The sequence below is a fragment of the Platalea leucorodia genome (assembly GCF_965183815.1).
Source record: "Platalea leucorodia genome assembly, chromosome: 8".
Lineage (NCBI taxonomy): Eukaryota > Metazoa > Chordata > Aves > Pelecaniformes > Threskiornithidae > Platalea > Platalea leucorodia.
This window is the reverse complement of record NC_138830.1, coordinates 41,669,691-41,694,549: the sequence shown is the minus strand read 5'-3', so window position 1 is coordinate 41,694,549 and position 24,859 is coordinate 41,669,691. Positions and strand designations below refer to the sequence as shown.

The 24,859-nt window shown below is 41.9% G+C and overlaps 1 protein-coding gene across 2 annotated transcripts in view; it reads right to left on the bottom strand.

The window, feature by feature from the left end:
* ZNF423 (zinc finger protein 423) overlaps positions 1–24,859 on the bottom strand; it is a 235,536-nt gene that overhangs the window by 89,961 nt on the left and 120,716 nt on the right. Inside the window, exons 4-5 of one of the 2 annotated variants that reach the window (XM_082318973.1) lie at positions 7,579–10,802; positions 436–520 (exon numbers count right to left, since the gene is read on the bottom strand). In XM_082318973.1, the coding sequence (XP_082175099.1) occupies positions 436–520; positions 7,579–10,802 (3,309 nt within the window). The remainder of the gene's footprint in view (positions 1–435; positions 521–7,578; positions 10,803–24,859) is intronic. The other variant, XR_014228937.1, reaches the window with a different exon arrangement.

Here is a 24,859-nt window from a genome sequence, read left to right as displayed (position 1 = left end):
TTTGACAATGTTCCCGAGGAATTCACCACACTTAGCTGGGAAAATGCTAGCAGTTAAATCTATTCAATGTCATGACATACAAAATTGAAACATAATTGCTCCTAAGTGGTTGACAACTGGCAAGTACTTTTTACATGGATAGAGAGAAATTTATGCTATCAAATGGAAGATACTGTCAAAAGTTAGATTTTAATATAAATGAAAATGCAACATGAGGACTCAAAAGGATAAGGAAAAAAGCTCAGCAGTAACACTTTTATAACCACATATTTAAAAAGCTTTGAAGTGAAGAATCATTACATCAAAATCATTTTCCTTGAAAGATAAAAAAAATAAGTTACAGCATGAATATTAACAAGTTATTAGAATAGTGAATTTCAAAGAGTAGCAAAAAACAAGCAGCCGATGAGTGGCCTAGTTTAAAGAATGTCTTACCAATCATATGGTTAGCGACATGGATTTGTATCTCTCTCTCATTCTCAAAGGTCATCTGGCACTTGATGCATTGATAGGTCTTTTTCTGTTTAACAACCAAAAAGAGATTAGAGAAAACTGCACTGTAGCATAAGGCAAGTGTGATCATGAATATAGCATGTTACGTGCTTCAACTTTTCTCCACTGAGGCCTTCTCTGCTCATACATCCCCAATAAGCCACCAAGTTGGGCTGGGCTTTTCTGGGACCATAAATACAATCTCTAACTAACAGCCAGCTTTAGGAAAATTTTTAATTTCAACGTAAAAAATTTCAAATGATAGTACTTGAAAATCTGATTGAGTACTTGAGCCATAACCAGATTGCTCATGTCATTTAACCCATTGCAGTAAAAAATCCTGCAGAGTGAAATAAAAAACATGGAAAGGTAACTCTGACAAAGATCGACTTTCTCAAAAAATTCCATCTTTAGTTAAACTCAAAATACAGTAGGCAAAACACCTATAGTTACTTGGGGAAGTGAAGGACAAAAGGAAAAAATACATTTCGTAATGGTCTCCCATCAGAAATCCTGGAAAAACTGCATTATCACAAAGAATTGTTTCCTAGCACAATCTGTTGTGTATTTTCTCCATCTCAAAGTCATACCAGGGAGGCTTAGCTGCAGAAGTCAGGAGATAGCGTGAAGAGGCAATTACATGAACCATTTGTTCAAATCGGGAAAATGGGGTTTACACTCAGATTGACAGTGGTGCACGTACTTGTGCAACATGACAGGAAAAAATCCAACAAATCACTTGTAGAAATTAAAACGCGCGTTGACAACTTAGACATCCAAGCTAGGAAAAAAATAAAACACAAATGCTAAGCTTTTGTACACTTGCAAAAACTCTTACTTCCCAAAGCAGGAGTACAGTGCTTTGGTCTGATGTGCATGCTCATTTACTGCATGGGAATATGTTAACTAAACAGACATCTAACTAAACAGACAGTTTAGTTATGCTAACTAAACAGACATCTTTTGATGTGCAATTTAGAAAAATAGGGCCTTTTGTGCCTACTTCTTCCTAGGGGAGAACTCCTACTGCAAGACTCGCCACCAGGCATGAGCATGCGGTCCGTATCCTTGCGGCTAGAGTGGATGGCAGCAGAACATATGTGAAATCTCTGCACGCTGGCCACAAGCTCAGTTAGCCGAGGAATGGATGAGAACCCCAAGCCATTAGCATTGAGAAACCCAATTCAGTAAACAACACCCTCTTAACTTTTTTGAAGCAAAATATTTTGCGGGTATTTTTTGTGCACTTTTAGATGCACGTTATTTTTTCTTACAGCCTCTGCCCCACACCTAGGTATAGAATCCCATTTTTAGGACAGGAGTAATAAGTCAGAAGTTTTGAGTTAAACAGAGGAGTTGCTGTCACCCCCTCTGTGCATGGGATCCAATTTCCTTGAGCACCTGCTGAGGAAAGAACAAATTAGGCGCTGCCAAGGGCTTCTTAACTACTTCCCATGTCATCAATGGCAACAAGTTAGCCTGCTGGAGGTTAATGAACATGCTGTAATACCATAATAACAAATGCACCAGTCTATGGATATCATGCGTATTCCATGAATTCTGTACGCAGTATGTGTTTGCACATAGGCAGGGCTTTCTAGGCTAAAATAACAATGGGTGATTAACATGGTAATAGGAAGAAGGCTATACTCCATTGGCCGAAACCTGACACAGCCAACCATATAAAAGGAAATAGTTTGGATCGGCTAGTTATCCCTAGGCAGCTCAAGAAAGTATCCTCTTGGAGTCCGTTCGGAAATCAAGGCTGTTAATGGAAAAGCAGCTGGATTTCTGCAGCACTCTTTCTTGGGAATCTATTCCAGCAGATGAGCACAGCACACATACGTACACATGTCCTCTCAAACACACTGGCATACACATGCTGAGGGCTCCTAACTTTAAAAACAAAACAAAACAAAACACAAAAAACCTTGGAAGAGAAAAATGGGATTGGGTGGTGAATGCTTCATGTGGTCACATTTAAAACTTGAAACCTTCCTCTTCTTTAAAACTTCAAAGCTGACTAAGTTCTGTGCCTTGTTCAGCACTTACCTCTGTTATGAGGGTTCCCTAAGTGACTAGCTAAAAAGGACAATATTTCAGCTCAACTCTATTTCAAACCTTTAAAGTTATATTAAACACAGACCAATGATTCATTTTTTTTTAATTGATGTCGGTGCTTCTGAAAGCTACTTACTAACAGATCTGGAGACAGGATGTCTTTGTTTATCCACAGACCCAGTGCAAAGTCCTCCACACCATTTCACAAACTTATAAAACACTCTGCTTGGCGTGACCACCCCTCAGAGAAGACGGCAGATTTCAGACTTCCTCTGACTATTATCTTTAGCCTCAGCAGAGACACATGCATGCAAAAGAGCAGCTTAACTGAGGCGATGGCTCTTGTGACAGGGTACCCCACTTGATATGGAGCGAGGTTAATAAACAGCCTCATACAGGCCATGAAATAACTATAGCTAGATTAGCACCCAAATGTATACGCAAGAGATGGAAGAGCTGATTTTTTGGTTCATTAATAATTCTCTTTAAAAGAATGTCACAAAACCAGACTTCCATTCTCAGTAAATGGGGAGCACTAGTTTTAATACAAGGTTGAGTTATTTGTGGTACCAAATATGATCTTCTGCTACCATTTTTGTGGGTATTATGGCTTCACAAACATTAGTAATGGGTCAGTTATCTCTTTTTAAAGTTTTGCCTACACAAGTGGTGACAACAAAGGTGCCCAGACTCTGAGGAGCTAATGGACTCTAGGTGACGGCATCTAGGTGACGTAAGAGACCAGATGAGCAGGCCTTCAACTGAGAGCTCAGTCCCTATTAAGTCAAGATATTTAATTCTAATCTTGGCACAAAATACTAGTAATAACAACAGAGGGTTCTGGTTTCTTTTCTGAAGTAACTATTGTTCCCATGGGTTTTCCGGACTGTCCTCCTTTAAATCTGGAAATGGTTTCCTGTTCTACAAAGAAAATATTCCTCCATTCAAGTGGATTTACAAGGGAAGAGAAGGGGTGTGAGGGAGAACAAAGAGAAGGAATTGAGTCCAAGAAAGTGTGCAGGAGAAAAGGAACTGAGTAAGGGAGCACAATAGGGCTCATTCTTCCAACTTTCTATGCCACCTCCTTTGCTTCTTCAGTCCAAATAACCTAGGTGGGCTAAAAATAGTAACACCATTCAAGATGGAAATTTAATTGAAGTCTAAGCATTTGCCATGGTCAATGTTAAACAAGCATTGTTCATAATAACTATGGTACAAAATAAGGATAAATCTGTGCAAGAGAAAGAGCAGCTTGAAATGTGACTGTTTCCAGTATTACAAGGGGCAATGAGAAATCTCAATATTGAACAACTAGTCATGTTTCTCAAGACATGCACATTCCTCTAGAAGACATGTTAAAAGGAATTAATAAAATGTGTTCAAAACTGAAGCTCCTACGCACAGAAATATGTTCAGAAAAACATGAAAGCATTACCTCTGATGCGATCACAATAGAATAAAAAAAGGTCTTGAGCTATACATGTGCCAGATACTGGAATGGTACCTCCACTTGTGATGCTCATCTAAAAAAAACTTTTAGTCCTATCCAAAGAGAATAGTTCATGTAAAACTATAAGAATCAAACACAAATTGATGTTGGAGCAATCTTTTACTACTAAGGTGTATTTTATTTATTCCTCTTAGTGATGTTCCGTACAGAAGACCATTGACTCGACTTAAAATCTCCTAATAACACATCCTCCGATGCAGATGTTGCCACATATACAAGGCAAAAACTTTGTCCGTCTGGAAATCTCTCTCTGTTGACCATCATGATTGGTCCTAGAAAACAAAGGTGATATTTCTTCCTGCTTGTTTGCCATACTAAAATGTAAGTGAGGCAGACAGAATACAGCAGCATTTTCAAGGGTTATGTGCTTTCTTTCATTCTTATGGATTGTCCTGGTTTCAACAACAAAACAACAAACCCCAAAACTGCCAAGCAATTCTGAGTGCTTTTTGATCCTCATCTAGCTGTCTCCAACTGATTTGCAGAACAAAACCTCCATAAATTCAATAGTATAAAAACCCAAACAAAATATAACAAAATATTCATACTCCCTTTGTGGTGCTATATCCATGTGCATATATCCACAAACTTAAGTACATACAGTAAAAAAGGAATTGTTCTTTTTCTCCTGCTCTATCTTTTTTTCTTCCCAAATACTTTAATTTTCTATTAATCAAGAACTAATATTTATTTTCTTCCTTTCTTTCACCTTGGGGTTAAATCTTCATTTAAGTTTTTTCCTGAAAGTTCTTTAGGCTTCCACGCTCACTTCTTCAATTCAAGAAGTAGAACTGCTGGTGAAGCGATTTCTGACATGGAAAGAAGTTATGGATTTTGTATGTCATTGTCATCTTTTCCATTTGCTTGGATTTCATTCTGCTTATTCTTATTTACTCTGAAATATATACCCACTACTTAAAATCTAATCTCCCTATATTTCTTTCTGACTGTACTTTGTCCTAATCTTCAACTGCTTTTCTGCTTAAGAAAGAAAAATCAATAAGGTGTTTAAAAAAGAAATGTAGAAGTGCTCAAGAATTGGAGAGAAGCAGCTCTTCTCTGGACATCTGCAGATTACTCTACATGCATTGTGCACTTAAGATTGCTCCAGTAAAATGGTATTTTACCTGTGCGCAGCATGCTAACAAGATGACAAGAGAGATCGTGTTCAACTTGCTTAGCTTTGCTATGAAGCCAATGAAGTTAAGTAAATTCTGTTCTTGAAATACAGGGATTTATCAGCATTTAAAAGACAGCGTAATTCTCTGAAAAACCCCTGTGCTAGGCAGACACAAAGGGCACTCATTGCCTTGAGAAAGCTGAGTGAAACACCAACAGTTTCCACGTGAACTGATATCAGAATTCAGGTCTTGTACCTATAATGAAGGGTAAGATAATGAATTATTCCTAATAACAATATATCTATTCCTGGGATGCCTACCATAAAGGTCTCTGATATTAGCATATGTGCAGGCCATAGACACCTGTTGAAGCTACCACTTGCCATTATCACAAATGCTGATTTTTCATTATCTTCTACAAAGGAACTAAGATCTTTCCTCATGGGATGAAATTCAAAGCATTTACCTTATTGAAGAACTTAAAACTCTCCCCTGAGAGAACAAGTATGGAAGCTGTCACTGAAAAGAAAGAGTTAAACTAAGAAATAAGAGAAGAAAATGGCAATGTATTCTGCTTCTGATAGCCGATAGGAAAGAAAAGGTAATACTTTAGGCTACAGGCACAGCCATATGAAGTAAGAATTAGTCCTACCTAGGAGAACAGAGATGTTTTAAAGAATTTAGAAGGAAATAAAGGCCTGAGGAGGAGGAAGGAGAATGACCTAGCCAGAGCCCCAGCCGAACTCTCAAAAGGCATCACACCGAAGGAGGGATATTTCCATTCCTCATTCTTCTGCAGAATTAGGTGTGTGTGCCTAGAGGCTTAGTCACACATTCACTGCACCCAGAGGGATCAATATCCAGTTGTTTTGCTGAAAAAGAAAAAAAAAAAAAAAAAAAACAAAACACCCCCCAAAAAAAACAACCAAAAAAGAAATTAAACTTTCTGTGGGATTCGCTCAGAAGCCTGGAACAGGGCACTGAGGCCAGCACGTGCCGGGGCAGGTAGTGCCACGCTCCGAGCTGGCCGCACACAGCCCAGCTTGGCCAGATGCTGCTGCCCCGCACGCCCCGGCGCTGAGCCAGAGCTAACAAGTCCCAGTGGGGACACAGCCTGCACCAGCTCTGTTGGAGGCATCTCAGTCTATGTTCTTAGGACATACTTAGGGTCTTCTCTCACTGAGCCTCTGGTGTTCTAGTTGAATGGTATTTTCAGGTTCTTTCAATGCAGTAAGATGTATTTGTGGGTGCTTTAATTAGCAGATTGACATAAACAGGCATCTACGGCTGGAATTATTCATTAGGAGTTGGGTGCCTAATTTCCTTAGATACTTTTGAAAATCTCACCCCATCATGTTTAATTAAAAATGTCAGATGATATCAATACTCAGATGTGTCTGCTGTTGGTCTCCTGAGAAGATTTCCAAAATCTACTTCTCATTCCATCTGTTCCTGACAGAGGAAGGACTGACTTGGCCCATTCTTGAACCAAAACGTCAACAAATAATTTTAAAAGACTATAAACTGCAAATGATATTAATCTCCTGAGTAGGCTTCTGAAACCTTACTTGGATCTGCATGTTCCCAAGTATCGTGTAAGCTAAGAAATGGGAAAGCAGGCTATCTGCGAACATTGAAGGAGAGCACACTTTAATGTAACCTGCATTAGACAACAATTTCCAGATTTGCTAAGAAAACCACGTATCTTACAGGAGGGCCATGAAGCAGATCCTTTTAAAATCACTTTTAAAATCATAGACACACACACACAGGCAGAGGTACACAGGCATGCACACAGACATCCAAGGAGCCTCACAACGTTCGCCCTGCCAGACGTCCGTAAGGACAAGCTCTTCAGCACAGAAATTTGTTTTAGGTGAGAATTTGGGGGTAGGGTGGAATTCACTACATTTTTCCTCAAAAGTTCCTTTATCGTCCTGCTCACGTTTAGTTCCCTGGTGAGAAATAATCTCATTCCTGAAGTACAACAGATCAGATTTTTTGGTTTTTTTTTGCTTTGGGTACTCAGCATCTCCTTTTTTCATGAAAATGCCCCAGGTTTTCCAGATCTGCCAGTTCAGTAGCATCAGAATTCATGGACAGACTCAATCCCCACCATTCAAGTGTCTCAGCTCTCTGTTTGTAAATCTAGGGCAGTTTTATGATAAAAAATCTGATGCGCTGCCACTAGGAATCAAGGAGCCTGCAAGGCTGAGCAACATCTAATTTTTCTATATGTGTTACTCTACCTTTCCTCCTGTTTCGTTGGTTTTTTTAGTGGCACAAGTAATTTTATAAAATGACGGTTTAAAAAAATAACATCAGATCAGTTCTCAGTCATGTTGAAGGTCTACATTTTATCCCTCAGACATTTTAAAGTTCAGCAGTACTTACTCTGGGAACAGGGGACGTCTGGGTACCTTTCCTTTGGCCACTAGTCTCAGGCGTCAGGTCTCGGTGGTCTACCTGAATGTGGCTCTCTAGGTCTTCAGCACTTTCAAATTTGACACTACACTCTGGACACCTCAGACTGCCACACGGTCTCTCGTTCACCTCCTGTGGAGTCAAGCCCGAAGACTGTCCATTGGTGCTCCTGGTCATGCATCCAGCACACAGGCCATAGGGAAGGCCATTCACATCCAACTTTACCAAGTCCTGCTTATTCCGGAACTCCTTCAAGCACAACGCACACTTGTAGAGCTTTTGCAAGGCCTGGCCGTTAGGCGATGAGGTTGCAGAGTTTCCTGCCAATTTCTGCATATGGAACGTCCCATGAATTTTCAGCTCAAGGGTAGAGGTGACCGTCTGCATGCAGACAACACAGCGAAACCCGGTGAGGGAGTTTCTGAGATCTGGATGCATCTGGCAGTGCTCAATAAATTCCTCCTCGCTCTGCAGTGGCATTTTGCAGATCCGACACGTCCCTGTATCCAAACTCTTGCTGTGAGTGACTTTGTGCTCCGTCAGGGTCAGGAGTGATGGGAAGCGTTCCCCACAGATGGGGCACATGTAGTGCTTAGCTGGGCCTCGATGGGTCTGCATGTGCTCTCTCAGGCCATTTTCTGAGAAAAAGGTCCTTGAGCAGATATTACACTTGTGGCTACCTTTGATGAATTCTGCTTTCTTCCTAGAACAGTCATCCTCCCCAGGCCTGATGTTATGATCTCTCAAACGATGGTTCTGCAAGAGGACCTCCATAGTGTAGGCAGCCCCACAAATGTCACAGCCATACATGGGCTCAGAAGCATCTACATCATCCTCACTGGCTTCATGACTGTTGGAGGTATCTGGATTCTTCATTAACATGTTCTGGATATCTGCCCCTTCTGTCTTCTTATTCGTTGGGGTCATGCCATTAGCTGTACCATTCTCAGCACTAGCATCAAAAACACAATGTTTTTCCCGCAAGTGCTTTTCAAGCAAGATGATGGCATGAAAAGCTTTGCTACAAAACTTGCAGTTGTATTTTTTGCTGTGGGTTGTGATGTGGCACTGCAGTTCTACCTCTGTGCTAAAGGTCTCACCACAGAAGATGCATTTGTGAGACTTTGACGGATTCCCCAAGTGACTATGCTTCACATGGATCTGGAGATCCACCTCCTTCCTAAAATCCCAGTTACAGGCTGTACAACGATACATCTTCTTTTCATTGCTATGCTTGACTGCCAGATGCACTTGGATAGATACCTTGGAATCAAAAACTTCTTGGCAAAGGGTGCAATGATACAACACAAAAGTATGCATGTCCAACAAATGCTTCTGCAAATCATCCACCGAAGAAAACTGTTTGTCGCAGCTCTCACATACATAATGAGTTGAAGTTGTCATGTAATGTACGGTGAGATGTTGCAGAAGAGACTCCTGGGAATCAAAGTCTTCTTTACACTGAGGGCAAGACTGTTTCCTCAACAGCAACTCCAAATGCAACTTTAAATGGGTCTGAAAACTTTCAAAATTTGAGAACTTTAGATCACACTGATTACATGGGTATTCACCATTAGACACTGAGTTTACGCTAGCAGAAAGCCGTTGCCTTTTAGGGGAAGAGACTTCAACATCAGAAGAAACTGGACTCTGCTCTGCTTTTGACTTCTTATTGTGTGCCAGAGGAATGTTCTTGTGGTTTTCTTTAATATGCTTTGTAAGCTTCAGGATGGAGCCAAAAATGGGGGAGTTTGTGCAATAAGGGCATGAATAAACTTCCATAAAAGACTGTGTTGGCTGAATGACAGGGGAATCCAATTTTGAATTTCCTACATTGCAGTGAGTCTGCTGAATATGCTCAGTCAAGGTTGCTTCGGTCAGAAAGCCCATGGAGCACTGGTTACAGAAGAAAGCGTTGTTGCCATCTTGAGGGGTAGCATTTGGGCCACAGTGAGTAATACGGATGTGTTCCTGTAAGCTATTGATATCTGCAAACATCTCTGGGCAGTAGTTACAGTGAAAGGCAGAAATGTTGCTAAACTGCATCATAGGATAGGCATGGTTTTTGTGCACCTTTCTCACGTGTTCATTCAAGTTGTACAGCGTAGGCATGGAATCAAGGCAGATCTGGCACGTGTGGCTTTGCTGAGGTTTGTCTGCATGAATGGTCTTCAGGTGGATCTCCAGAACAGCAAGGCTGTTGAAGTCACGCTTCGAGCAGTATGGGCAGCTGTAAGTAACTTTAGACCAGTTTTGGCCTTCCTCTCTGTCCACAGACCTCATTTTCTTTTGTCCTCTCAAAGGCTTTAGGGTCGAATCTGGGGTGGAACCTCTTTCCACCGATGCACTGGAGTCGGGTGTTGCGCTGCTCATGGACGCCACACTCCCCAAGACTGGGTCAGGGCTGATGCTGTGGTTGCTGGAGTCAGGTTGTCTGTGGCTGTCCAAGTGGCAATAGACTTCCTCCACTGAAGAAAACTGCTCCGGGCACATAGGGCACTTGTGTTTTTTGTTGGCATGGGCTTGATGAATGTGTGAGAGCAGCGAGTTTTCGTCTGCAAATACTTCAGGGCAATGAATACACTGCAAATCTGCCTTCTCGGAAAGCTGTGGGTGGCGTGTCATTACGTGCTTCTCCAAATCTTCAGTCTGACTGAATGTCTCTTCACAGTAATCACACATAAAATCATCCTTCTTCACCTCTTTCTCAGTCTTTGCCATATGTTCCTTGTTCTTTTTATGAGCTTGCATGTGACTCTGCAATGAGCTGGTAGATGAAAACCCACGTTTACACACAGTACACTTGAACGGTTTGCTGGAGCTGTGGGTTTTCAGGTGAATTTTGAGGTGGTCGCTGCGTGAGAACGCAGCCTCGCATTCATGGCAATGGTACTTTTTATCCCCTGTGTGAAGCTTTATGTGGCGATCCCTACTTCTCTTGTGCTTAAAAAGCCGGCTACAGTAGGTGCATTTGAAAGGTAGTTTGTCACTGTGGATCTGCTCGTGCCTTTTAAGGTAGCTCAGGCGAATGAAGGACTTATCACAAAACTGACAGGGATACGGCAGGCCAGTCCCCCCTTCCTCCTCCCCGATGCCGAGATCACACCCATCTCCTATCATCTGAGTGGGTGATGCAACATCTTTGCTGGAGGGAGATGAAGCCACCCAGGAGAGTTGTGGGTCGTCATCACCATCTGTAATGGGAAAGCAGAAAGGAGATTAAAAACAATTCCCAGTGCATCTGTGAAATAAGGACAAAGCTCTCAACAACACTATAGGCTTCTGCTACTACAGCATAAAAAAAAAATCAACTAAAAAAAATCTCTCTTGAATTTCAAAGGAGGTTTGAGAAAGAGAAAAATATATTTGTACACATAATTCACAAATATGCCAACATATAGTATTAATAAAAAGCATTTTTCTTTATCGGGTTTAACACCTGCTCACTGTACTGTAAAGCAATAAACAATGAATAAAGCAAAACACAATGTGCAATGAAGCAATACAAACATTTCGAAAAGCTACAGTGTTAAGTGATCACCTGTGATTTTGTGGGTCTTTTTAAACGCTACATCAAGATGATTTTAAGTAATGTCTCCATTAAACAAAATCCTTCAGTTCTGTCTCAAAACTGTAACAGAATAAAAGGCTGCTCAAAAGCAGAGTTGAACATCTAGGTGAAATAAAAGCATCAGTTTTGAGACAGCTCACAAAAATCAGAGAAGAGATCTGCACCATTACCACATTCATTCGTATGAAAGGTAACGTTGCCTACTCGGTACAAAAACAAACAAATGAAAAAAGCCCAGAAAATCACCATTGGACATCTCAAGACATCAGAAAAGAATCAACTTCAGGATAAACCAACAATGGCCCAGCCTCTGTTTTAATAACTATTTCCTTTGCTCAATGTGAGGCTTTGGAAAATATTTTATAATTTGATATTACCATAAAGAAATACAGCACCAACTCCAGCAGCAAAACAGTCATTTTAGGAAAAATACATAAAATGTTGGCAGCTTTTATAAGCAGAATTGTTAACAAGAAACAGAAGAGAGCGAGTTCAAATATCCTAATTCCAATAAATGTGGAGATGTGGAGTGAAGCAAAAATGCCACTAGTCCGATATAAAGCTGAACCACGGAATGAAGCAAAAAAAAATGTGAATGAGGGACGGTGCTGACCACATATACATTTGGAGATTCAAAAACGGAACTGCTTCTCCAGATACATCGTCCTTATAAAACATTTAATGTTCCTACTTCAGCTCTTACTAAAACAAACCAATAAAAAAATCCCCAACTGTGCGTGTAGGCTGCCACACGCGCACTCCTCGTGCCTGCCAACTACAGAGTCACCAGGCGGAGAAGAGCACATGTACGGCGGAGAAGCTCTCAAAGAAAGGCTCGGCTAATGAGGATATCACCACCGTAAGAGGCTAGCTCCTGTGGCACCGTTTCTTTGGCAAAGACCTTCCTTTTTATCCCAGGAAAAGAGAGCGTGGAGCTACCTTAGACAAACTAAACCAAACACACCAAACAACTTTTCTGGCACGACGGGACTGCCTGTCTTCCAGGATGAGCGGGTCGGGCGCCTGCTGCCCTCGCCCGACGCTCCCCCATTTAACTAAACCTCCTGCTCTAGAGCGATGCCGGACGCCAAGAACGCGCTACCTCCCACTCCCGAAATGCACCCCGGCTCTCCGCAAGCACCCACGTTTCTAAGATGCTCAAGGTCTTTGTGCTAAACTAACTCCTCTGAGCCTGGCTGAGCCCAAACCCAAAACACAGGCGACGAGCCCCTGATTTTTACGTAAACTTTTCTCAGGCTTCATTCCCCCAACCGTGAACCGGTCTGTCTCTGCGGCTGCAACAAAGCCTCACGTTCCCAATTTAAGCCACCTCCGCCGCCCGCCCCACTGCCGGCACAGCTTCGCTCTGCCCCCGGGGAGCCCCCGTCCCCCCACCCGCTCCGTCCCCCCAGCTCTGCCGCCAGCCGCATCCGGGGCTCCGTCCCCACGGACCTGCGGCCACGGGCCGTCGGAGGGAAGGAGGCAGCCGGCTGCCAGCGCCTGGATTAGGGGCCCCGGGGAGGTGCTGGTAGCTCAGGGCTGGCTAATTCCCTCCTCTCGCCAGCTGGGCTCCTCCAGGGGAAAGGAGACAAAGGGGAGCAAGAGGGGGATGCTGGGCCTGAACTAGGGCAGCACATGTTGCGTTTGCTACCGCTACTGCTGTCTACTGGGGGGAAAAAAGAAGAAAAACAACAACAGGAAAAAAAGCACACCATGGTTGTGTTATTTACTGCTTGGGCTTACTGGCTGTAATTAAAATAATTTTAAATGTCCACTTTGCAGAAACTATTATAAAAATATATGTATTTTAAATATCTTCCCTTCTGCAGCCAGACTACTCTCGCCTTGTGCTGGGCAGTGGCAGAGGAAGGACTGCACCGGGGAGAACTCCGAGCACTTAAAACGGCTCCAGTGAATAAAGCTCCATTGTTCAGCTTTGAAACTGTAGATGCAATGGGCCAAATCCAGTGGTAGCACGGGCTGGGCCAACTGCTTTAACTTCGTTACATCCAGATGTGCTTATGCCAACCATTACATTGCCCCACCATGCAAATCGAACAAATCTTTCAGAAGGTCTCTTTTTCCTCTGAAACAAACCCATCTACCTCAAAATGCACTCTAACATTCAAATAGGGCCAGTTCCCCTCCAGCTGCTGCTCTTCAAACATATTGGGCTATTCAGAAAACAAAATCAAAGCAAGCTGGTATTACTTTGTGAGTGATGCACAAAGACGTTGCTGTGCTAATATAATTTGGATTTAAAAAACCTAACATTTCTCAGATTGAAAAGCTGGGGTTGTAATAAAAATGGAAGCATTTATATAGACAGTTGAAAGCAAAGATTGTTGCCTTTTGTTATACTTTTACAACTTAAAAAGAATTAGGAAACTTTAAGCCCCAGAAACAACCTACCTTGACTTCCTTACAAACAAGACACTAAATTACTAAAGGCCTAAACTGAAGAAATTAGGGAAAACTCATTATCATTAATCTCTTTATGGAATGAAAAATAGCCCTGTTAATTTTAACTTGCCATATTAAATTGAAGAAAAGACCTATAATGAACTGAGAAGGAAATTCTAAGGTATTTTACCAGAGTAATATTTTAGTGGGAAGATATATTTTAGATGTGGTGTGACATGTCTGGCAATGATGGTTAGAATAATAATTCTACATTAATGCAATCAAAGGAATGTAGCAGAATGAGAAAAATCACTTTCAAAAAGGAGATTAAAGTCATTAAAAATGGCTAATCCTGCAAAGTGGGACTGTTCTAAAATAGAGAATCACATGGCTGGTGGAAGGCTTTTGTCATTTGCGCATAAGAGAATCAAAACAAGTATTAAAAGGGTAAGAAAATTCAATAAAAAGTTTAATTAGGAAAAAAAGAGCATTAAGGAAGCTTCAGAATGTCAGGAGTCCTCAGGATATATGTGCAGGTCATGAAGCTTAAAGGGCCAAACTTGATAATCAATCTCAAAGTGGTACAGTAATTTAGCAACTTAATGTTCAGCACGTTTACGGGACTGCAAGCATTTATCATCATCACTGAGGAGCTAATTCCAGCCTCAATGCATTCAATAAATGTATTTTTCCTTCTAATAAGAGCAATTTGCCCAAACTGCAGTATAAATCATACTTCATTCTCTGTTTATCTTCCAGATAACATGAGCCAAGTTCAGAAATATACTCATGAAGCTAAAACAATAAAATGAAGTCTTAAAAAATGTGATCTCTCTTAGAAAGGAGACAAAAAGCATATCACAGATTGCCAAGAGTAAGCAGCACTGTCGTCTCAGCATACACTGATGACGTTGATATATTTATTATTTCAAAGTTATTTTGCTAATAGAAAGAAAATTGACCAGACAAAATTTCACAGTCCCTGCAAACACTTTCCCCCATCTCCCTGCTCAAAGCTAGCTGGAAACATTACACTCCCACCAGACTTTGAGCCGAGCCGCATTTGAGGCGGTTGCAGAGGGACAGGCTTGCTCAGCTGCCCCGTCACCCGCGCGGCCCCAGCCCTGGGGTCAGCGTTCATGGGCAGGGGCTTCACAAACCCGAGCTACCCCCCAGCCAGCTGCTTTTTCTCTTAAGAACAAAAGGTATGCACAGAGAGCCCATTTGCTGGCCCAGACCTGAAGCTGGCCCTTGCCTAAACCCTCTTGTTTACCAATGTAGAGCATCATCGGGTTCCCCCCCAGCGAAAAAACGCCCTGCTCTCTCTCCCCTACGTGTGGAGGGTTCAGGTGGCTCTTCCACAGGGCCTCCATACGTCCCCCCACACCGCAGGCACGTCGCAACGTGGCCAGCGTGGCATGGGAGGCCAGTTTATTCCAGCTGGTTTGGGTGCAAACAGCAGCGCAGACTGAGCACCATGGGGCTCAGAAGAGGCTGCACAACCTGCCCAGGCACCAACAAAATAGCCAGCGTTTGGCCAAAGAGGCAACTTTGAGACTCCCCTGCGGAGCCCAGAAGGCATCTCCATGCAGGACAATAAACCAAGGAGGTTAGATTTGGAAGGTGCTCTTATTCTGTCAGGTTTATTCCTCTAGCACAGAGATAGTACACAAGAGAAATAGTTAAATTAACAAAAACAAAACCCAAAAGTCGGTTGTTGAGGAAAGGATTGCTGTTTAAGTTCAGACTCCTGGTTCTCTCCGAGCCTCTCCATGGCACACAAGTTAAAAATGGTCAAAGCATTCAAATTGCTTTAGGCTATTGAAAGTTGGTGGAATTCTAGCACCCAAAAAAGTAAGTTACATTTGAAAACAAGCTTGGCATCATAAGACACGCCTCTGAACTGTGTTTCAGTTCCTCATCTCCGTAATAGAAAAAAGCCATCTGCTCCTCAAGGGCAAATCGTAGGGCTTACTTCTGTATAGCTGTGAAACTCTGAGACATCCTCAGACGGAAGGCCCGATAGAAATGCTATCAATTTCAATAATTATTATAATCGCAGATGCTTAACTATGAGAATACAACACAGAGATTGAGGACTGAGAAGTCTTCAGTACTGGTTACAGCAAATTTTGCATTGCTGCACTACGTATTAAAGCCAGGGACAGATCATTACAATGGATTATAGTAAGAACCTCACATAGCATACGCTGCTCATTTACACTGCAGTGCTGGTGTGAAATAATGCAAATCAGGTTTACATAGCAAATGTTTTAAGTTTCAATATTTTCAGTGCACTGTGACAGGTTTTTACTTAAATTTTTCATTGGAGTGTTTAGCCCCATTTTCTTGCACATTTCCTGCACAGTTATAACAAAGTAAATAATAAAAAATATCATTAACATTCTAAACTCAATTTTCTATGCATATATTAGCTTCACTGAATGTTTTTGTTCGTCGTGTCACGGAAGGCAATAGTGGACTGCGAAGCACCAGCTCTTGTGGCAAGGAAAGCCTTTTTCTGCTGACACTGCACCTATCTCTGAATGGCATTGTAACTGCTGGGCTGTGACTGAAACCCAGCATTAACGCACACTCAAACACACTTCACTAAACAATGGAAAAAAGATTCCTACAGCTTATTTGTAATTATCCCTACAAAAATATCATGCAACTGTCCCCCAGAACCGGTCAACCCACCCTTAGCCAAGGCACTGAGGAGGGGCCCTGGGAAGTTCAGGCTGCTCTGAAGAACTCTATACGCAGCTTCAGACTTCAGCAACATCAGCTTCTTCACAAAACAGTCTTTGTAGTTTTTTATTTTAAGGCACTATGCCATTTTTTAAATATATATAAAAAAATATATATAAAATGTTCAAAGCAAACCTAAAATTGGATAAAAAACTAAGAGGTGCTAATATAAGTGGCACCACAGGCAGTGCTTTCATTATTATCTGTGACTTGAGAAAAATGCAGTTATACCTAATTATATGCTTATGTGGCAAGCATTTTTTTGGACTAAATTACCAACAGTTAGTGACGCTTTTTCCAACTTCTCAGCTTTGCACTGCAATTCATTTTTAAGTGAAGTTTTTAAAAAAGAAAGAAAGACGTCTGGCTTAATGGAAAGTATATATAATCTAATTTTTCTTCTCATGCAGAGAGTAACTTGGTATTTAGAATAAAAAATCAGCACAAGATGTAGTGCAGAATTTCAAACATTAAACTTGCTGGGATGTCTGCCGCAGATAAACTGTTACACATAGATGGTTTAAACCTCACTGTCTTTGTTTAAACCTTTCTGTGGTGATCAAAGACACATCTAATTAGTCTTTTTCATGCTGCAAGTTAAAAGTAGACACAAAGATGTCTGCTGAAGCTTAGTTGATATACAGAAAGTTGTTAAGCCAGAGTAACGCGTGCCTGAGCCCTTGTCTCCCATTAGCAGAGATATCAAGACTCAGTAATGACCATCAATAGGATGATATATAATTCTGTACAGATGATAAAATCGGAAAGTTATTTTTAACACTATTTCTTCTTATGTCAAACAGTCTGTATGTTGCTGGTAACAAAAAATTAACATATCATTAAATAAGTTGTTTCACACTTCAATAAATGGCATAATAAGGGGTGGAGGAGAAAGTTTTATGTTAGATCTAGGAATAAACTAAATGCTTTCAGAGTTGAATCACTGTTTTTCTTTACTCCCTTTGGAAAAGCAGCAGATACTATATTCTGCTGTGCATCATGGACTTGGGACTGAAAACAGCTGCACTCTAATTACATGTAAAGTGTACCAAAACATTCCTTTTATCACAGACTGTAAATCTGTTAGCATCTGTCTCTCCTTTGTTTCTTCCACAAGATACAAGCTTGTTTCTACATTTTTCTCACCTGTAGCGGTGATTAAAATTCATTATAAATGAAAGGAGTGAACACTAAAACAAGTTCCTCTGTGTACAGTTCTAAACTCAAATTAGAAACAGCTGTTTGCTAATTCATGCAGTGATGTTTTGTTGTGCTCTGTGAATCAATAATAACTCACCCTATTTCTACCAAAATGTTAGGATTATACATACATTTTGCCTAGCAATTTGCTCTTCAGAAATGTTCAAATGCACATTCAGTCTTTTTTAAGTGAGATTAGCAGATGATACCGGCAAAATCATCAATGAATTAACAGAAAGATCTTAGTAGCTTGCTGCTCGTGCTTACCCTGCTACCTAGAGGGTCCTGTGCCATTCTTGCCTGCTTTGATACCTACAGAGCATTTCGCAAGAAGGCACGTTGTAAGACAGATGTAAAAGAACAAAACTGTATACGGGGTCACACGCACACATCACGGACGCAACAGTCACACTGAGAGAATACTATAAGAGTTTCAGCTATGACATGTACAACTTTCAAACATAAGGAACGACAAAGCCCTTAGGAAAACATCCTAGTAGAATAATTATTACTTATAATAATTAGTTATAAAATTAGTTATAATAAATGGTAATACTTATGCTAATTGTTAGTAATATTTCTTCATATTATGTTAGCCAGAGCACAAACTTCATATGACCCTATGGGCCTTACACTCACACAATTATATTCTGTACTTCTTGCTACTTGATGTCAACATTTATCATGATTTCAACACTTGATTATACAAAACAAAGAGACAACACGCAGTGGTTAAGAGCTTTGCCTGCTTCATTTTTTATCTAAACCTAAGGATACAAGCAGGGCGGTTGCAATGTTTTGAGCAGACCCCATGGAAGACTTGCAGAGCCTGCCCTCGCCGCAGCAGGACCGGGGCCGCCCCTGGCCCCTGCGCTGCCCCCTTTGCAGAGCCAAAGATCCAGCCCGGAGCGCTGGAAGAGCATCAGCCTCCATAAAGGTCTCTGCAATACATGCAAGGGAAGTCCTTTTCTCATCTATACATAAAGATGTTTTCCCTTCCTCATGTTTTGTTACTGTTAGCAGGGGAGGGTGCTTCCCATACAGCACAAACCCAGGAGCTGAGACTCTGAACCAGTCGTGGAGATGTGGCCAGCGGAAGAGCCTTTCTGATGGGATGAAATGCATGAGATGAATTTCCTAGATTTATGATTTCCTCCCTCCCATTTGATCAGGCAGCTCTCAAATACAGCAGACACCTGTTCTCAGGCTGTTTTGCAGAGTACCCTCAGGCACGTGCGGTTAAGACAGACTCGGCTCAAGCTCTTTCCCTCCGTTCATACCCATAACTGAGCATCAGAAATACAGACTAGCTGCTGTTTGGAGAAACTCAACGAACACAGAAGCCGAAATTAAAGAGAGACAGACTTTTCTCCATGAACTGACCAGATCGGTGTGAATTAATTTAATGCTTTACTGTGCTCATTTTTGTGTTTCTGAATTGTACTTTCAAGTGAAGATTAAGTCATCAATTACAATCCATTTAGCTCATTCATAAAATTCATTTAAGGGTCATATCCTGCACGGTGAGCAGGGAGCCCTGGAAGCCAGCGCTGACAGGGACAGGCAGCACTTTCCCACAGGATATTCAGCTTGTGCAGAATCAAGCCAGAGCTTGTTTTGATGGCCTGGGCAGCAGTCTGGAGGAGCAAGTACCTTTAAAACTGGGGCAGTGGCAAACTAGGACAAAGAGAGTTTTGCCAAGACCTCTCCGATAAGCTGCTGTTACTGCTAAGACAAATGCACATCTGCTTCTGTGCTGGTAGACAATATTAGAGTGGTGTTTCCATTTCTGCAGAGCTCTGTTTCAACTTTTCGGCCATGTCTCAACTTTGAGCTGAAAGAACCACTAAGAAGGGAGAAGACTGGAACCAGACACCACAAATGCTCTGTGTCTTCTGGCTGGGGTCACCAAAAGTGGCTGGATTGCTAGGATGGCTTTCTATGATGAGATTGAAGCAAATGATGCTATGCAGTGACTTGACCTCTAGGAAAACGGGTTTGCAGTCCCTGTCTTTAATGTATGAAATATACTTTCCCAAGAACACACTTTTGCTCCTAAATGAGTATTTCCCATCAGTGCTCAGTAGAAGAGATGTCAACTGCCATGTTCCAAGCCTGAGAAAAACCTCATGTTTCAAACCTCAGCTCTGCACAGGACTTTACTGCCAAGCTTTCCGGCCTGAGGAATTTAAAGCTGGTCGTATTATTAGAGCAAGTTGCAGGGGAAAATAAAACCAGCTTGTTAAGTTAGAAAGAGTAGGCTGTTCCAGACTCTCATTTTGATCTAGGTGGGAAAACCGTGACGCACTTACAAACTTAATGGGTTGATGTTCATGATGAATAGACCTAATGCTGAAAAACACATGTTGGCTGAAATTACTCAGCAATAAACAAACAGTAAAAAACAACAACATCCAGATTTTATACTGCCTTCAAAGAACAAGGGAAGAAAAATCAATAAATTACATGTGACAGACAGTATCAAGTAACCTGTTTTATAGCTACGCATATGCATTATTGGTCTGACTTCCAAATGTGTTGTGTATTCACATCAATCCTATTGAAATCAATAGCAAGGAGCAGTTGCTCAACACTTCTGAAAACTCAAATGACATAAATATGAAATATAGCCAGTTCTACATAGAGGTATTTTCAGAAAGGTGCACGTATTGCCTGTCCCTTTCATGAATTCAGAGTCAAGATTTCATGCAAACACCGTGAATGGAAATGAAGCTGCACTTGCAAACATCCTAGCTTCCACAAGTCTGGTAAGCATAGCTCCTCGAGGCCTTCACCCACCTGGTTTTGGAGGGGCTCCTGCACCCCAGTGACCCCAGCGGGCATCCCTGGAGCTAATGAAGCCGCCGGCACCACCTGACCCAAGCCTGGAGACAGGGTTTGCTCCAGCTAAGCAAACCTCCCATTCCTTGGGGACGGTATGCATTATGGCAAAATACAGTTAGTTAAGACTCTGGGTTTGTTAATGAACAATTTTTAAAAAAAATATTTCATTTAAAATTAAAAAAGAACACCCGCAAATGTGAAAGCACACTGCTGAATATGAAGCACGTTCCTGAGTATCATTCAGATAAACATTGGTCGTGAATCTGCACCACGTTTGTGACTGGCCTGAGGGGAACTGCATTAAACAGAGGTGGGAAGGAAGTTCTCCACTTATCAATACCTGACAGAAATAACTGAAAGGTTTAAAAAGAAAATAACTATAGATTTTGTGCTATGCAAGATGAAAGCTAAACAGCATGGCTTGCCTAGGAGAGATGTGTATTCCACACTGTATGGTAATGCTACTTCTTTTTCCCTAACAGTATCCATCATTTTAAATAAGAAATGGCTTTTAAAACAAGCAAGCAAACAAAAGTGTTTGCCACCCAATAAGAATCCTTCTCGGTACATCAGTGTTCCCCTACAACAAACGTGCCGCATGAGAGACCTTTCAGGTTTAACTGGCAGTGACCCGGCATCTGTGATCTGAGGACTTGTGCTGCACAACACAACAAAATCGTCCGCCGAAAGCTGCTCTCTTCTTCGAACACATCTTTGCCCTTTTGACTGAAGGGCCCAATGACAAATCGTGCGACTGCGCTCTCAGGTTTTCAAAAGAAGAGCTGCAGGAACAGCTAAGGTCTGTCTTCCCAGGGCTCGCACCCACGTTGGTGCAGCCCAAGGAGGGATCCGGCACCCAACCTTGCCGAATGCCCATGCAGGCTGCGGGGGACAAGCCCAGCGGTGCCCGCTCCGCAGCACCGCAGGGTCACAGCACACCAGACAGCCCTCTCCTGCGGGCACCAGGCAGTGCGATCAGCCCGTGCTGTGCCCCATCTCCTACACCGTGAGTCTGCAGAGAGACTTTCCAAGCCTCTCTAAATTCTTTAGGGGCTTCTCAGGATGTCAGCCAGCACCGACCACACTCCGGAGAAAGCCTCCCGTAGGGAGGATGCTCATCAGTGCAGGCAGGCAGGCAGGGGGAGCACAGCTGGGGAGCCAGAGCGAATCCAACCAGGAGACGACAGCCCCTCCGGCCCCGCTGTGCTCCTGCCGAGAGACGCGCAGAGCCCGGCAGAAACCTCCCCTCCAGCCACGGCCGTGTTTCCAGCCTCAGCTGCAGGTACCATGCTCTGCCCACGTGCCAGAACAGGACGGCACTTTCCTTAAAGTTCCCTAACAGCAAAGGTATCTTCCTCCTGAATTGTTTAATACGGTCTTAGGTGCTGATTGTCTGTATTCAGATAGCTCTAGTTTAACCAACACTGTAGGTTTCCTCCTGACCGCATGTGTGTGGTTGGTTTTTTTCCTTCCACAAATGTGAATTGTACAATTTATTCTAGTTAGTAACTGTCTCTGTGCCTTGGCTGTAGATACATGAGAGAGTGCATTTATAATGAGAAAAGGTGCAGGGCACAATTATTTGTTTAAATGGGATTAAAATTAGTGTTGGAGCATACATTGAATCATCTCAATTTATCCCTGAAGAGAAGGAGGGACAGCAAATGTCTTAGCACTTGCAAACAAATATCTCTTTCCCCACCGTCTCTCCCAAACAGCACTCCTTCCATTTGAGAGCAGTCTCACACATACATTGGCACTGATATCAGAGAATTAAATGAAATAAAGGGAAAAGCTACAGTCAATAGCTTTCTCTCTAGCTCTACCCACATAATGAGGACTGGCTATACTTACAAAAAAGTATCTGGGAATGTCAATAGACTAAACAACTCAGTAAAAGGAATGAGGAGGCAGTGGGGAGAGAGGGATTGAATTTACCCTAGAAAAATGCATCTTGATACTACAGGTACAGAAAGCATTCAGCTTTCTATAGAGGAGTCTGCTAAATTAAAACATGGGTGGAAGCTGCAGGTGGGTGGGGGGGCACATTTCCTGCAGAGGAAAAAGTGGTCAAAAAACCAAAACAGTAACAGCAAAACACAAAAGAACAAAAAGAAAACCCAACCCAAACCAAAAAACTCTCAGGGAAATTGGGCGTCAGAGGTTTGATAGATGCACATGCACCTTCAGAACCAGACGTGTTCAAGAAATCATCTCCAGGCGATTAATGGCTGGAAACATGCACCTCCCTCCCCACCTCAGGTGAATTAATAATTTTTTGTTGTTTTTCTCCAGATGTGAAAAGGTTTTGTACCTGCACCTAGATCTCTGGTGTGGGGTGTCTCACATGCCCAGAAACCCATGTACAGTGTGGCAGAGAGGAGTTACCAAAAACCTACTACCGAAATGCAACTGGCAGATACCTGGAAGAAACCGCATCCCATCTCTACTGTCATAAAGAGGCAAAACAGTGACTTTAAGCTGCATAAGCTTCACCCACTGGCTGTCTAAAAGAAGAAATGTTGTCAATAAGCCCATTATAACTGAATGAACAATTTAAAGTTTGGGGGGAAATGCAAAATTATTGTTTTCATAAACAACACAAAGAGTTTTAAAGCTCAGACCAGCCTCATTTACAAAAACCCTACCATCCTAAATTCCCCTCAATACCAAAATCCCCTTGCCCTCTCCCCGGAATCCATTTGGTTTTGTCATGTCCCTTTCCCAGACCCACAGCCGAAGCTCCCTGCCCAGACAGAACCAAAGACTGGGCAACTCTGGTGTCTCCCACAGGAGAGTGACAGAACAAGGTACCCCAGATACAATTCACATACTATTTTTGTTTTGTCAAGGCTTTTCTATTATTTATTTTAGTTCTGGCCAATAAGGCAAAAATTTTCAGGATAAAACCATTTTCTGGCCACAGATAATCTGGACCTCTCTGAAATAGGATCTTTAGCCCATCTCATCCTTGCAAAAAGAAACAAAAATGGAGAAATTAATGGTCTGAATGAAAATTCAGTAACTGTTCCCTCACACCTTTAGCCAGAATTACTTGTGAAACTGAGTTTCACTTCCTCCATCTCGAACTCACTTTAGCACATGAAGGTGTGAGTACCAAGAGTTATGGAAGTACCAACCTTGGCTCCCCATCAAGACCAAATATCTGTATTTAAGATAGGAGTTCAACGTCTTCTGTTGAAAAATGGAAACTCCACCTCAGTCATGGAGCATCGGAGTATAAAACTAGTTTTCTGAGTAGTAAATATTAGACTGACATACAGCAGTAACTGTACAAACGATCACTTTAGAGGTTGGGGTCCTGGATTCCTAGAAGCTGATTGTTAAAGGCACATCACACTTTTTTTTTTTTTTAATCAATTTTCCCATTATTTAGGATTATCATACCTTGTATCTTTGGATTTCCTATGAACGTAACCATAGCTCCAGACCTCCTGGCTACCTGACGTCAGGGAGGTTTCAACACCATGTCTACCCTGAAGTCACTGTACACAAGCTTAAGAGTGACTCCATCTTAATTTAGTTCTTTGGCTGGAAATAAGATACTGGATCTGATCTGATTTTTTTCTTACTATGTTGCTTTGTATCAAAACACCCATTTTCCAGTGGGTGGTGCCTAACAAAATATGAAGCAGAGGTGTGAGCACAAAGGAAAGAGCCATTATAAATGCACAGAAACACACCGTGTCAACACATACCAGCTGCCCAATACATACAAAAGCATTAAAAAAAAGACAACTGAGTCATTATTTGAGAGTTTCGCTACATTTTCAATTTTAAAACATTTTATTATCTATCTAATGTCGTTAGAGAAGCTTCCATTGCAAACGCCGGAAAGCAGACACCTCCTAACCATCCTACACAAATTCCTGTCACAATTTTTGTGCAAAGTGTTATCAGGTAACAATATTTACCATGTACAGTAATTATGAAAAACTCTGAGATTGTGTAATTATGTATTTTAATTACATGATCTGATTAGCTTTTTTAATCACTTCATAAAAAGAAAGGAAATTCACTGAGGTTGTCAGAAAGTTAATAAAAATAAGGTAATTCACCGCTAAGGCTCACCATGGTGCCTTTCTAACTACTTCCTTGCTACACCCCACTGTGCCTAGGTATTGGAGGTCAACTATAAGTATTAATTTCCTTACTTTTATTAACTTTGGTGACAACATTCGTGCTCTTTTGGCATGGGGTTTTTTTTGTTTCGTTAGAAAACATTTCATTTAGCTGAATGATATTTTAAGAGATGCAGACTCCTCAAAACCAAGAACCTGGTTGACCTGAAACTCGCCAAGAGACCCACCCTTGCCCCGCTCTGACCCCAGCCCCGCTGAAGGGACGTTAGGGGAAGCCGCTGTGGAGTGGTCACTGTCACACAGGGCCGCACGAGCTGCACCACCAGCCTGCAAAACCCACACAATTAGGCAATGATGTCAAACAATGTATCAACAAAGC